The sequence below is a fragment of the Cervus elaphus genome, chromosome 33 (genome assembly GCF_910594005.1).
Source record: "Cervus elaphus chromosome 33, mCerEla1.1, whole genome shotgun sequence".
Lineage (NCBI taxonomy): Eukaryota > Metazoa > Chordata > Mammalia > Artiodactyla > Cervidae > Cervus > Cervus elaphus.
This window is the reverse complement of record NC_057847.1, coordinates 57,207,521-57,223,959: the sequence shown is the minus strand read 5'-3', so window position 1 is coordinate 57,223,959 and position 16,439 is coordinate 57,207,521. Positions and strand designations below refer to the sequence as shown.

At 34.3% G+C, this 16,439-nt stretch overlaps 1 protein-coding gene across 1 annotated transcript in view; it reads right to left on the bottom strand.

Annotated features, from left to right (window-relative positions):
- The window catches only part of LRP1B (LDL receptor related protein 1B), a 2,070,284-nt gene that overhangs the window by 1,126,429 nt on the left and 927,416 nt on the right, over window positions 1-16,439 (bottom strand). The window contains exon 6 of the mRNA XM_043894665.1: window positions 4,956-5,213. Coding sequence (XP_043750600.1) covers window positions 4,956-5,213 — 258 coding nt within the window. The remainder of the gene's footprint in view (window positions 1-4,955; window positions 5,214-16,439) is intronic.

Here is a 16,439-nt window from a genome sequence, read left to right as displayed (position 1 = left end):
ATATAAAGGTAAATTAAAGCAATATGAATGACTTTTCACTCATCAAATGGAGGAAGATAATTGCAGAGGATAGCTCATAAAAATGCAGTATTTAAGCATGTGACTTATAAATAAAGTATGGCAAATTTCTATGAGGATTGCATGATTTTATATCATACTGTGTCATCTTAGGGAGTTGCTGCAGCTGCTGATAATCTTCTAAAGTGCAGACCCACTAGGAGCTGACACTGTGTGTGTCTAGCATTTCTGTTATAGGTTGATTATTTTGTCCTAAGACTATGCTTGCATTTACAATAGGGACACAGTCTTGTCATTTTTCTCTAGTCATAACTTGATGGTGGGTGAAGCACTGAAGGCTATGAAATCCCTAGGCTGGGTAGAAGCAAATAGGGAATATTTCATAATTAAGAAGGGCCATTATTTAGTAACTACTGAGATTAAGAGGTCAAGTTTGTTATTAACTTAAAAATTATTTCACTTATTTAACCTCATTGTATTGTCTATAAACTATTTTATACAGCATGCATATCATATAATCTTTGTGATGATAGAGAAACATATATGCACAATTGTTAATGTGTAAAATAAAATTCAGTAAATATCATCTGTTAATATTATGTGATTATCTAGATAATTACTACCTAAAGAGAAAGAAGTAAAGATTGAGAAAAGACATAGGCAAAGTATTAGAATCCAAAAATTATCCAACAAAGGATCTTAGGTAGAGCTTCAAATGGAAAATGAACTAAGGTTGATATTAAAACAGACCAAATAAAAGGAAGATAAAAGTCAGTGAATTGGGGTTAATCCAGAAGCAAAGTGTATGAAGAATAAACAATCTATTTGCTTATGACCCAGCATGCTGTTTGCTAGATAGTGGAACACATGAATGAATGAAGACAACCTAGTAAAGTCTAGAGTAGAATGGTGATACTCAAGTTTTGCAGAATATTGAATATATACAAAAATAGACTGAAAGTGTCAACTATATATCTGGAAGAGAAAAACTGGTCCTCAATCATCTTCCTTAATAAGAGATACATGCAGAAAATATTCTTATCTGTCTCAATCATCTTCATGTACTTTGTCCTGAGGAAATAGCTGAGCATTTCCACTGTTAGGTGATTCTATGTCCTTACTACAGTACTTTGGGGGAAACAGCTAGTTCCTGTAAATGTGCTTTGCATGCATACCTGGAGAACACGTGTGGCTTATAGAACACTTCATTCCAAACTTTTCTTCAAAATCTAGTATTTTGTAACTTTTAGGCAAAAATACTACCTAATAAATACTAGACATCTTTAAAAAGAATAAATTAAAGTTGAAATACAATTTCTAGCATCTTTCCCAATGTTCCTTGGTCAATATAATTCATTGAGCATATTATTATCAGTTCCTCATTCTCTCACAATATTGCTTAGGCATGATTCTCAATATTAATGGTAGGCCTCTCTTTAATATTGAGAATCATTTGTTTGGGCTGAAAAAGTTAGGCCTTGTACCATTCACCTTATTCACTTCCTTCTAAGATTCTTATATAGCTGTCTCCCACTGCCTCTGTGAGCCACTGTTTCTAATGTTAGTGTACCTGACCATTTTGGCTGTCTAAAATGAAAACTAAAAATTGAGACCATTGGGCAGTGTGTGTAGCAAAGGTTAAGAAGCCTGACCCAATTCAGGATCTCAATTTCCCCTTCAGCATGAGGAATATAACAATGCCTCCCCATTGCATATAGTCATTTAGCGCATTTAAGTTTGGTGGTGATGGTTTAGTCACTAAGTCATATCTGACTCTTGCAATCCCATGGACTGTAGCCAGCCACGTCCTCTGTCTGTGGGATTCTCCAGGCATACTCCAGGATTCTACTAAAATGGGTTGCCATCTCCTTCTCTAGGGGATCTTCCCAACAGAGGAATTGCACCCAGGTCTCCTGACCACAGGCAGATTCTTTACTGATTGAACTATGAGGGAAGTAGATATTATTATTTGTGGTAGACTTGGGAAATTCTTTGAAGGGACTCATATTTGCCCTTCTTAATGTAGAAGCAAGAACACAGGATTTAGATGTCCTATTTCTGCCTTCTTTTTAGACATTCAGTATTGCTTAATATATCTGAGTCTTGTAGTTAAAACTGTATATATTATAAAACAGGAAGAGAATATCTCTCCTGCACACTCCACAGAGATATGGTGGGTATTCAGCGAGATGAGATGTGCAATAAAATTTTTATGTTGCAATAGATTGTGTACTAAAGTACTATTTAAGTTTTAAACTCAAGTGGGTTTGACCTATAATGCTTTTCTCCCCATAGTAATCCTTTTTCTTAATTTTTTTATTGTGGTAAAAATCACATATATAAAACACACTATTTTAACCATACCGTATTTAACTGTACAGTTCAGTGGCATAAGTACATTCACACTGTTGTGCAACTCTCACCATCATCCATCTCCCCAGTTTTTCAATTTCCTAAATCAAAACCCTGTCCCCATTGAACACTCCTTAATCCCCTGCCCCCACCAGGCCCCTGGCATCTACCAATGTACGTTCTGACTCACCTCACAGTTTTCCTTTGAAAAATAAAATTTTTTATTTTATTCAGAAAAGAATGTTTTCTTGAGGTAAATTCAGAGAAAAGTATCTAAAGATAATGAGGGAGGAGAACCTAAACAGAGAATCTCTGGAACAGTGGATAGTGACAGGTATTCAGGCATACTCCCATCAGGTCATTATTTTTGCTTATATGGTGAAGAGATTTTTATGAAATTGTATATGCAAAGAATATTCAAACTTCATTATCAACTCACAAACTGTTATGATGAATGCAGAGCCCATTACATCCACTGGAAACTGTTCTGTGACATGCTGATAAAGTACACGGCTTACAAGCAGTGACTAAGATGCCCGGCCATGATCATACCTCTGTCCCATGACTTACTTCCACATATTTAATCACACTTTTCTAAAGTGACTGACTGCATGGCTTAAATCTGACTTCATTAACAATTTATTCTAATTAAAATATTTCCATTGCATTTATTTTCTATAGTCCAAAATGAAAGTTCTTTTCATCAGTTTAGTGAACTGCCTAACAAAATCAATCTCTAGTTTTTCTAATTTGCCAAGAATTATCTATAAATTGCATGCTATCTAAGTTATGAATTATTTTCCATGAATATTCTAATGTATTATTGCTTGACCAATTTGAGATGTACTATTAAGGTTGCTTGAAAAATACATATTAAAGAAAGGATCACTCCTATTATTAGGGCATACTAAATGCAGAAAAGCAGTTAATTAAGTACACTTGGAAAATAATTTTACCTGACAACTTAAGTGAATATTCTAGCTATTTGACTGCCAGTATTACATTTGCTATGGACAAATACATTTGGATTACTTAAGGTAATCACTAACATGGCAGAAATCAGGGTCTTTTGTTCAAATGATTCCCAACTACTGGCTAAGCCAATGTCTGAAATACTCATATCACATAGAAGGATTCATTGTGCTACGATCACTACTTCTTTACTGTTTATTATGAATTATCATCTGTCCATATAATCTTCACAAGAGACATTGCCCATTGTTTTCACTAGACATTTTTGGTCCACTGTCACAATAAACAACCTTACCAACTGTTCTACCTATGTTAAGACAATCTTCAAAATGCTATATTCTATTAGTTAAACATTTACTTCTGTTCACTTCATATTTGATTTTTCTTATAATCTTTGCCACTGCTTTTATTTAACCTAATCATAATTATCAAACATTACACAGTAAATTTTCTTACATTTACTAAGGATCAATTACTAATCCCTTTAATTATATATCACAAACATTAATAAGATTATTGAATTCAAACACCAAATGTTCTATATCTGAAAAGTGCATTTAATCTACCATAGTACTCTTATTTTTTTCCTCCTTAACTTGACTGTACATTGTTTTCATTTCTCTACCAACTGTTGGCTCAACAGTAAAGATTCTGCCTGCAATGCAGGAGATACAGGAGACACGGGTTCAATCCCTGGGTCAGGAAGATCCCCTGGAGAAGGGCATGGCATGGCAACCTCCTCTTTCCTGGAGAATCCCATGGACAGAGAAGCCTGGTGGGCTACAGTCCACAGGGTCACACAGAGTCAGAAACCAAAGTGACTTAGCATACACACATAGCACACACGCCAATTTTTACGTTAGTAGAATTTGTAAGAATGAGTGTTTTTCTGTACCTCATAAAATGAAGGGACACATCTTGAAATTCTTATGCATACAGTTTCCCAGGCAAGCACAAATACATTTTTATACTCTCATGTGTGTGGGGGTGGGGGAGAGCAGAAGAGTAAGAAAAAGAGAGAGAATGTGTGTGTGTGTGTGAGACAATGCAAAATACAGAAAGAAAAGGACAGGTATTAGTTTGTGAATATCTAACATGAGAAATCAAGTGAATCACAAATTACAAATTACTCTTGGAAGAAGATGCAGAAAAACTCTGATTTACTAGGAAAAAAGTCAACAAACACAGGTAGTTGTTACCAATTAGCATAAAATTAATAGTTTCAAGGTATTTTAACAAATACGCCAGTTGATGAGTTTATTATTGACTCTGTTTCTTGTTTTTTGCTGCTTTGTTTATCCCCACCTTCACTATCACACGTTGTAAATTATCATTCAGTGAAAAGTCACAGTTCTCATCTAGGTGATACGATAATAAGCATTAAAGAAATAATTAAAATTAACCCTTCAATGTATTGCTTATATAACAGTGCAATTCTATGTTTATGTGTGTATATGCAAAACATGCAGGGGATACACTTATTTATGTGCATTCATATTTGCATAGATAGTTTTCTAGAAGCCAGTAGCTATTCTGGGAAATCTAAGAATCCTGTCAATTGGTCTGTAAATGAAATCCTTAAAGGATGGCATATAAGATAATTTGAAACTCACTGTGGAAGGACTGAAGAATACTGATCGTCCATTCATCTGTTAATCTTCCTGTTTTTGTTATCTGAATACACTTGAGCTGATTTGAAGATTCTCTTGATTCAATCCAACAAATCATATCTTCATTGTAAATAAAATCCAGAGTATGAATTTCATTTCCATTTACCGAGCTCAGGGTTGCCATCTTACTTCCATTAAGATAGAAAATCTCAATCGTTTCAGAATTTGCAATTAATAGCAAAGGTGGTTTATCTGTAGGTTCTGGAATAAGACAGAAAGAGGAAAGTGAGTTGGGTAAAAGTCACATTTTTAAGATAATTTTGTATTACTCATTAAAAGTCAGTTCTATCTTTTTAATGTATCTTTAAAATTTAAAAAGATGCTTTCAAAAAGTTTTTATTAGTAATCCATACATGCTCCAGTAACCATAACATTTTACTTAAGGACAACATAGTCCACTGAGCATTTGTATTCCTGATTTTCTTAGTCATAATGTGTTCTTTAAAGCTAAGGATAATGCTATTTGCTTTCAATGCTGACAAATAGAGGAAACATTATGAGAGCTTTTCTTAGGAATGATATGGATCTAGGCTAACCTATCTGGAAATGGCAACCCACTCCAGTGTTCTTGCCTGGAGAATCCCATGGACGGAGGAGCCTGGTAGGCTGCAGTCCATGGTGTCGCTAAGAGTCAGACACGACTGAGCGACTTCACTTTCACTTTTCACTTTCCTGAATTGGAGAAGGAAATGGCAACCCACTCCAGTGTTCTTGCCTGGAGAATCCCAGGGACGGGGGAGCCTGGTGGGCTGCCGTCTGTGGGGTCACACAGAGTCGGACACGACTGAAGGGACTTAGCAGCAGCAGCAGCAGCAGACCTATCTATACAATGTTGCAGACTTGCTTTGTGAGCAAGAGCACACTTTTTTGAGGTGGATGTATAAGGTCAAAAATAGATTCTCTAAAGCAGAACATGTAAAGCGGGCAGGCTCCTGTGACTTCAACCTCACTGGCTCCCTGACTGACCCCAAGAGTTAAACAATCACACATTTTCTTAGCGACTAGGTTATGGTCACCGCACCACTTCCATTCACATTTCTTCTCTATCGTCAGGAAAATAAGATCCTGTGGTAAAAAAAAATTTGTTCAACACCAATTTTTGGAATATGTCTTTGCTTGTGCTAGGTAAGAAAGATAAGTTTTAGATAAATTTGAATTTAAAAGAATCTCAATATGTTTTTAATATATAAAGCAAACAGTAAAATTGCTTGGACTGCAAGGAGATCCAACCAATCCATCCTAAAGGAAATCAGTCCTGAATATTCATTGGAAGGACTGATGCTGAAGCTGAAACTCCAATACTGTGGTCACCCGATGCGAAGAACTGACTCATTTGAAAAGACCCTGATGCTGGGAAAATTTGAGGGCTGAAGGAGAAGGGGACGGCAGAGGATGAGATGGTTGGGTGGCATCACTGACTCAATGGACGTGAGTTTGAGTAAACTCCAAGAGTTGGTGATGGACAGGGAGCCCTGGTGTGCTGCAGTCCATGGGGTTTCAAAGAGTTGGACATGACTGAGCAACTGAACTGAACTGAACTGAACAGTAAAATTCCATCAAAAAAATCACCGTTGATGGTTTAACTCCATTCAGAGTAGCTTTTGTTCTAAATAGGGATAGGGGGAATTTTCAACTCCTCTTTTTTTAATTGCCTTACCTCCATTGTGTCAACAAATATCTTGGACTCTGATGCCAAACCTACCAGGAAGCCCACCACTTCTCAGCGACTACTACTAACATACTGCCCCAAGCTGCCAACACCTCTCAACCAGATCATCAGAATTCCAGTTGGTTTCTCTGCTTTCCTCTATTCCCTCCTCCTTCTCCTGAGTCTTCTTCAATACAGTAGCCAGCTTTGTCTTTAAAATGTGAAGGCAGATCAAGTAACTCTTCTGCCCAATTTCTCAAAGGGTTCCCATTTCAAAGTCAAATCTTATAATGACCTATAAGTCCTATGTGATATGTCTTGTCATTAGGATTTCACCTCATTTCCTTCATCTCTTTACTACTCTCTCACTCTTACTCAACACAAACTGACTTTCTTACTGCTCACTGAACAAGATTCTGGATGGCATCCCAGAGGCTATTCTTTCTTTCTAGAATAATCATCATATATTGGAACAGCTGCCATGACATTATGACGTCCTTTCTGGGTGTTATTTAGATGGCACCTTTCTGGTTAGAACTTCTTTTACCACTTTACCTTTAAAAAAAAAAAAACTACAACTTTTTATACTATATGTAGACATCCCCAAGTTTATTTTTCACTTATCACTGCCAAACACTGCATATATCATATTTCTTTCTCTGATGCATTATTTTTCTATTTCTGCTGCTATATCTCTAGCATTTATAAAAAGTCTGGAATCTATTGATCATTCATTACAAATTCTGAATTAGTCAAAGGACACACGGAATGCTTATATAGTAGAATTCTTTAGAAACATTCTGTGCACTGTTACAAAATAATTTGGTTAGCAAAGATGCACCAACACTAATGTTAATGCTTAATGTCTTCATTTGACAACTGAAATGAGCTGTTTTGAAATAGCCTCTCATTCAAAAATGTACTAACATTGCTAAGATGTAGACAACAATTTCCAAACTGGCTACTAGTCAGCAAATTTAAGTATGTTATTAACATTTTTTGGAGAGAGGCTGGAATATGAAGGAACACTGACCTTCTCTTTAGACACTGAGATAAAAATGAATCAATGGTCAATACAGGCAATGTTTAGTTGACACAACTAATCAATCTATTGCATTTTGTAGCTGCTTTTTGAATGAGTCAGTTGCTTATCTTAATGCAAAACGTATCAACCACTGATTTTAAAGCTTCATATAAACAGAACACCAATAAAGAGAAAGTCAGATGCTTTGTAAATTGATATGGTTTGATATAATAATGGTAACTTTAAAAATTCAAATGACATACTGGAGAAAGGATACTTATATTTGTTGTGATGTGCTTTAATGAAGTGATACTCATGTGTTTTTGCTAAATATTATCTATGGTTTCCCTCTTTAGACAAATAAAACATAAGGCCTGATATGGAAGTGAGGAAAACTACTGAACAATAAGAACCCACAAAAATCATCATGGACTAAGGATATAAGTATTTTATTTTCTACTTCCTGATGAAAGCTGGCATAAGCCTGACAAGTTATTTATCTCTACCTGAACTGCATAGATCTCCAGTGGGAATTTTTACCAGCTGTTTACACTTGCAAATTAAAAACTATCATTAGCTTGGGTGATGAGGATAACAGACTGACCAGAATGAATGTGATGCTTTATTCACATACCACACTTAGAGTCAGTAAACAGTTTCCCCAAAGGAACAGTTGGAAAACACATCAGATGACTTAAGTCAAAAGATTTTACACATCAATACTTAATGAGAAGTAATAAATATCAACCTTCCAAATAGAAAAGGTTGAAACACAAGAAAGTACTCAGTCAATATTCTAACTTAGAAAATCAAGACCTAGGTTGAAAAAAATCTCTGCAACAGACTTTCAACTGATTCATGTTGAAGGAGGAAAACTGTCTTCATCCTCTTTATTGACCCCTATATGTCAATAGCACCAAAAAAGAATATTTTCTCTCTCAAACAGTTATAGACATGTATAAAATCAAAAAGTGATTTTTTTCCTATCATGGTATATTAATAAGTGCCATTATTTTTAAAAACTGATTAGAAAACTGTGAATTAAAAAGAGAAACTTGGAAACATGAAAAATCTAACTTGACTAGATTCATAAATATACCTCTTTAAATTCCAAGCCACCATAACCACATTCTTGCAAAAATATCCTTCTCTTCTCATAGTCAAGAATATAATAAAAATTTCTTTATATACTTATAATGATATGATTTGACTTATAACTGATGCTAAACATATGTTTAGCATGAGAAATTAAACATTTTTTAATGTTTCATTTAAACTTCCTTTTAATTCTAATTAATTCTTCCATTTGATTCTAAAATATTAATTCAGTTGGTTTCATTTTAAGTAATTGGAATTATGGATTCAGATGCTTAAAAATAGAGACAAACATAATAAATATTTATAACACATGTATACATATGCATTTATACATATGCATATACATATACAAATCTATACATATGCATATGCATATATACTAACAAGCATTATCTAGTTATACTGTTTAAGATTCCCTTACCTAATCCTATAATTGTGAGCAGTTACCTTCAGTTAATGAAGCTGGGTAGATATCTCTCAATATTTACTGTGTTAAAAATGAAAGAACAAAGATTCTGAGGTTCAACTGAATAAAAGTGTAAATAATAAATTCCATGTAAAGTATATCAAATTAAGATAGTGGGACTAAAATGTGAGAAAAGGGAAAATTGTAATCCATTTAGCCCTATAAAATGGTTTTTGATCTTTACAAAATTAAAATAAAGACAAATTTAAGCAATTTTAATTTACCATATAGAAACTATATAAAGGCTTTAAAAATAAGATGAAATGAGAAGTGAAAATAATGCTAACAACTTGTAATAGAAAATTCTGCAACACTTCATGGAACCCTGCTAGCTCAGAAGGTAAAGAATCTGCCTGCAATGCAGGAGACCAGGGTTTGATCCCTGGGTTGGGAAGAACCCTGGTGAAGGAAATGGCAACTCGCTCTGGTATTCTTGCCTGGAGAATTCCATGGACAGAGGGTCCTGGCGGGCTACAGTACACAGGGTCTCATAGTCAGACATGACTTAGTGACCAACACTTTCACTTTTCTTTCTTTCTTTTTTCACTTTCACTTTTCATAGGACATAAACTGTAGTTATATGCAACAAAATGAAGAACAATCTTCACAGAGACACCTAATTAAAAAAAAACTAAAATTATGCAATTTAGAGAAATTTATGCAGAAAAAGTTGAATATGAAATGCTAGGAGGAAATTATCTAGTTTAAAAAAAGATAGTATAATAGTATAATTTAGTCAAATAGTATAGTCAAATAGTATAATAAATTATAGATCAAAGTCAACTAAACCAAACTAAAAATGTGGATAAAATTAACCATTTAAGTGGAAAAAAAGATATGGGGTTAAAATATTTTAATTTCCAAAACATATATGGCCAAATTTGTTTCTCTCTTTTCCTTAACTATTGTGTTAATGGAAAAATCTCTTGACTGAACTGAATGATATTTAGAATAAGTATATGCTATGCCATATGTCAGGAGAAACTATTTTATCACATTTTATAGAAGGAAAATTAAAACATGAATGAAAAGTGGAAACATTAAAAGGCACTAAAAACAGTATTGGCCCAAGCAAGAAAATGCAATTACTGCAATTATACTGTAAGTTATCTTAGCACTACCTTTTATTGTCATAATGCATTTATACCAAACTACTGTTTTACTTGGAGAAGGAAATGGCAACCCACTCCAGTATTCTTGCCTGGAGAATCCCATGGACAGAGGAGCCTGGTGGGCTACAGTCCATAGGGTCGCAAAGAGTTGGACACAACTAAGCGACTTCACTTCACTCACTGTTTTACTAGATGAAAATGTTTTATTTATTGTACTTTTTATTTTTTAGAATTTATGGATGTAAGGCATTTCAACCAGTATATGAAGCAGGATAGTCTGCCTTCAAAAAATATATGATCTAATAGAAAAATTAAGTATAATTAGTATAATTAAGCATAAATGTCTATACCATCTGTCTTCAAGAAAGATACAATCTAATAGACAAAATAAGTGTAATTAAGTATAAATATCTATATTTTTGAAGTCAAGTTTGGTACCTTTCATCAAACTTGTATAGTAACACTGAATTCCAAAGAATGGTTAGATATATCTTCCTATGGTTGAATGTTTGTTTCCCCTAAATTCACATGTTGAAGTCCTAACCCCTCAAGATGACAGTGTTGATGGGGATTGGGCACTGCTCACATTCTGAAGGAGGAACCTATATGAATGGGATCGCTGCCTTAAAAAAGAGGCTCTAGAGAGATCTCTAGGGCCTTGTGCAATGTGAGGATAGGACATCTGCATCCCAGAAGACAGCACTCACCAGACCATGCTGGCGCCCTGACCTCAGACTTCCAGCCTCTAGAACTGTGAGAAATACATTTATCGTATCTGTAAGTTACCCAGTCTGTGGTGTTTTGCTATAGCAGCACATATGTATGAAGATGTGTCTGTTAAATAGAGTTAGAAGTCACTTAATGATGATGACATTTGATTTCAGCTGTGCATTAATGAATGAACAAGAATTGGATGTACAGAGAATTTTTTCTACAAAAAAAGAAGAAAAAAAAAGGAAGACTGGGGAAACAAAAAGCTTGGACAAAAGCAAAGATGTGGGAAAGACTAAGATATGTTGGAATACTGACTTAAGTTTTTCAGTTTCTTTGGGTGGAACATGTATTAGTGGTGAAAGTATTTCATCATGATAATAACAGTTAACCCTTTTGAGCATATTTTAGGAGTTAAACACTGTATTATATGCTTCAGATTTACTCATTTATTGTATGCTCACAATATTTCTAAGAATCAGATGTTAATATTATTTACATTTTATAGATAAGAAAATAAGTTTACTTAGGGTTTAAGTAAATTGCTTAGGCTCACCAAGTTACTAAGCAAAAAGAACTAGCTTCAAACTCACACAGGCCTTGTAGTAGATGAGAAAGTGGGTTGATGGAACACTGCACAGTCATTTAATGTCAAGATGGTAAACTTGCTTTTAATTTGGGGTGCATCTGGGAAATGACACATGGGTCCCAATATGGATAAGGAGAATACAGTGGGAGAGATGTAATTTCCATTCAACTTTTTAAACTTGCTTTCACTTTTAAAGTGGTGTAACATAACTCATATCAGATGGGGAAGGTAGTTTGTAAACGTCTTGTTTTACATCGCCTTGGTGTAGCATTGTGGAGTGAGGTTGGAAAGACATTAGGTAAAAGGAAAAGGCATTTCTGTGTCCTTTCAGATTGATGCAGTACAGAAAGAAAGAATGATTATGTGTGCCAACATTCCTCTTGGAAGCAGTGTCCAATGGAGAGGCGTAAGGCCTTAAGAATCCTCAGAGGTTTAGGAGCACACTAGATTTCACACAGGCTAACCTATCATTTGATTGGATGACAATGCTTTATTTATTGTATTTTTAATTTTTATTTTATAAAGAAAGGTATTTATGTTTTTAATTATAAGGACAGTAACCCAAGATTATTCCTAATATATATATATATTCCCTATATATATATATCTGGTAGACACAGGTACAATAGCTGGATTCCTGAAGAGAGAAATGCTCTTCTAATTTCTCACAAAATAGGTCATAAGAACCTAAAATGGGTGGTATTTTGTTCTTGAGTAGAGGCAGTTTGGTGTGATAAAGTAGAAGTTTTAAATTGTAGTGACTGTTTTATATAGGTAATAGGATGTGGAAGGATGGGTAGGTATGGAAGGAGGATGTAGAGATTTGCAGTTTGGGTTACAGGGTGAAACGGGGGTTAAAAAAAATAGTCAGTTTTAAGAAATGATGATGAGTTTGGTGTTGGCATGTTAGGCCAGTCCTGTATTGTGCAATCCTGTCTTAGACATTGCCAAAACTCACTCAGGTAAACTATCAATCAAGCTGAATTATAGACTAAAACAATATAACCTTTTTGTTATCTGGATATTATTAGTGAAACGCCTATACCTTCATGCAGAGGATATTTCAATCTGAAGATGATTGAGAAGCAATGGAATATGCTGTTTTATAGGAATAAGGATAATTTTCCAAAAAACAAAGCCAATAATATACCATGCATTAAAAAAAGAGATTCTTATTTTGCAAATTAGTAGCTCTCACAATATCCCTGTTTCTTAATAAAGAGCTGATCTATCAGATCAAGGAAATATTTCTCCTATTACCTGAAGACCTTACCTGGCACAATTCTCAATATTTTTAATGATACTTTGCTGAATTTTTTAAACTTAAAAATGATAGTATATTTTAATAAATAAAATAATGTTAAATAATGCATTATTATTTTTAATCAGGAAAATCAAATACATTTAATTATACTGAATTTAATTAAAGTATAAATATAATTACATTGAAAGGTCATTTTGGTAAATCTCAAAGAACAATTCATTCAAATTTTAGGTTATTGAATTAATATTAAAATTAGCAGACAATCCAGGAATGGTTAATTGACATTAGTCACTGAGGAGCGGCCTATGGCAGCTTCTGAGTCTCCTAGTCACCCTTCTAACTGTGCAAACAGAAACTTCTTTAGCTATAGAAACACATTTTTTCCAACTCATACTTGTCCCTCTAGGATATAAACCCGTAATGATTGAATTCAACAAGTAAAATATATTGGCTTATTTCAAAATGGCTTTAAAATATTTCCAGTTTGAAAACATGGGTCCTTAAAAAAGTCACTTCTGTCTCCTAAAAAGAAAATACTCTCTCAGTGTTCATATATTTAATTATATCTTTAGCAAGGATTTATTGAGCATAATTTGCTTCTGTCAGGCACTTGTCTAAATGCTAGAGATATGGCAGTTAACAAAATGAATAAAATTTCTGTTTTTGTGGAATTCACATTTTAGTGGAGGAAAAAGTCAGTGAGCAAGCAAACACTACTTAGTACTTTTCGGCAGCACTAAATTCTACAAAGAAAAGTAAAGCACTGGTAGTAATATGGATGCAAGCTGTTCTTTAGAACAGAGAGAGTAGTCCAATTCAGAATATATTTAAAAGTTTAAAATAAAGAGTCTGAGAGAAAGAATGGAGTCAAGGGTGACTACAGTGTTTTGATTTGGACAACTCAGTGAAAAGGGTCACATTTACCAAGATGGCCATCATTGGAGAAAACATTGTGAGGCCAGAGCACCAAAAGCTTGGGAGACATGGAATTTGACATTTCCATTAAATATCCAAATGGACTTATTACGTTGGATCTCAGTATTTGAGCTTGATGTTTAACAAGTAGATCTAACAAGTAGAGCTGGAGACAAAAACCTGCAAGTCTCAGTCTCTAGATATTTAATAAAACCATGGAAAAGGATGTGGTTTTAAAGTCCTGATACAGGATGAAAGCCTTAAGAAATCAATCAAAGAAGAGAACTTGTTCAAAGCACTGAACACTGAGTCATGCAAAACATACTGGCAAAATGAGGATTATGCAGCAAAATAAATCAAGCAAAAAAATGCACAGTAAGGTATTAATAATAAGAGAACTACAAGAATATACTCTTTAAAAGGGAAAGCATTCAAGGAGGAGACAAGATCAGCTGTGTGCTAAGGACTGATAACTGAATAATTATGCAACTGGAGGTCACTAGTAGAGGTGTAAGTAAGTGATGGGAATATAAGGCTCCCTGAGGACAGAGGAGGCAATAGACAACATGCTTTTGGCATCATGGGAAAAGGAAATGGAGTGGTAGCTGGGGAGGAATACAGTTATTAAAGAAGTTATTTTGCAGCCTCTTTACAAGATCCTTGCATACTGATGGGAGTGATCCAGGGGAAAAGAGAATATTGATGATTCAAGGGACAAAGAAGCAACTGTCTGAGTCTAACTCTTATATAGTTGAGAAAAGGTGATACAGACTCACAATTGCAGGGACTGGCCTTAGGAACAAAGTCAGTTTGTTCTTCCATTCAAATAAGAGAAAAAGTGGATAGTTTTAGATTCAGACAGATTGCTAGATTTAGGAGAGTTCAGGGTGAAAAAGAAAATTCTTTTTTGACTGCTTCTTTTTCCTCAGGGGAATATGAAAGATTATCATCTTCGAGTAAGGAGGAAGGAGGTAGGCATATGAAAATTCATTATCTAGAGGTGGAAGAGGAAAAGGTCATTTAATCTATTTCACTGTTTCTGACAAGGCTGCCAACAGGTATAAATACATAACGTGTATTTATTAAGATTACAATTTTCTACTTTGCTATTACAAAGACATATGGGTTTTCAGTACTCAATGGTGATTATATACCAAGCTTCCAGATACTTTACTAGATATATTCCTCGTAATTTGATGGCATGTTGTTCTAAAACTCTAAAGTCTGTTAAGATATAAACTATCTAATAACTTGGCAAGTATTGTCTTTCACAAAAAGCAAAAATGGAGGCTATGTGAGTCTTAGCGCTAAGAAGAAATGTTCACACACATTTAAAAATGCATTCAATACAATGTATTTTCTCCTCTCAGAACTAAAATGCTCTAAGCAGCTTAAGTAGGGAGAATATGCAGAATAAGAGTTATCAAAGTCAAGAGCAAGTATGAACTCTGGGGAGCAGTGCTCAAGAGACATTCTCTAACTGCCGTTATTATTCAGTACATTGTTGGCTGCAACTGATACAGGGGAAATGCCTTGAAGGCTCTCTGAAAAAAACTTTTTTCTGATTAATTAGAAAAATAAATCAAAAACCTTTTTTTTCATTAGGTTTTAACCTTTGGCTTTCTGAGGGTTTCAATAACTCTATAATTCTACATTCCTTAAAGAAAGCAATAGAAAAAAATTATATATCCATGCCTAACCTTTTTTTTAAATATTTTTTGATGTGGACTATTTTTTAAAGTCTTTATTGAATTTGTTACAATATTGCTTCTGTTGTTTATGTTCTGGCTTTGTGGCAGGGAGGCATGTGGTATCTTTGCTGCCAGAACAGGAACTGAACCTGCAACCCCTGCTTTGGAAGGTGAAGTCTTAACCATTGGATCACCAGAGAAGTCTGTCCATGTCTAATCCTAAAATTAAACCATCTGTAATTTCTATGAATTCAAATGTGGCTCATTTCTTTTTATTTTTCATTTTGTTGGTCCAATTTTAAGACAAAGAAAGGGAGTTAACTGTAGAACATTACATGATCTATCACATACTCTATATTAGGGATTTCAATAACAGGCCAATAGCTAGTCTACAAAAATTAAATGCAGTGACAGAAATTTACAGTTATATATTGTGCCATTTGTGAAAACAAAGTTTATTGAGTGTCATATCTAAAGCCCACAAATGTCACTATGTAATTCTTAATATCCAAAGACACCCACAGCTATATTGCAGTTAAGATGTTAAGTGGTAAGAAAAATGGAAGATATGCACTTTTTCTGTGTCAAATATACTTTTTAGTCATGGGTAAATCAAAGGTGTCATGACACATGAACAACGTGGCAGGTAAGATTGTTATCAATCTTGCAATTTTGTTGCTGGAAAAAAGATTTAAGATATCAAGAGAAGTGTTAGACTGTGAAACTGATGTTCTCCAGCTGAGAAAATAAAAAAGTAGAATTTTAAAAATAACAAAAACATACATAGAATATTCATGAGGAGTTTTATACCTTAATACTGCAACACTCATTAACAGTTGTGTGGGTAGGAAAAAAAAAAAAGAAAAGAAAAGTGATGCTGAACTTAAGTTAGTTACCCTTTGAATCTCT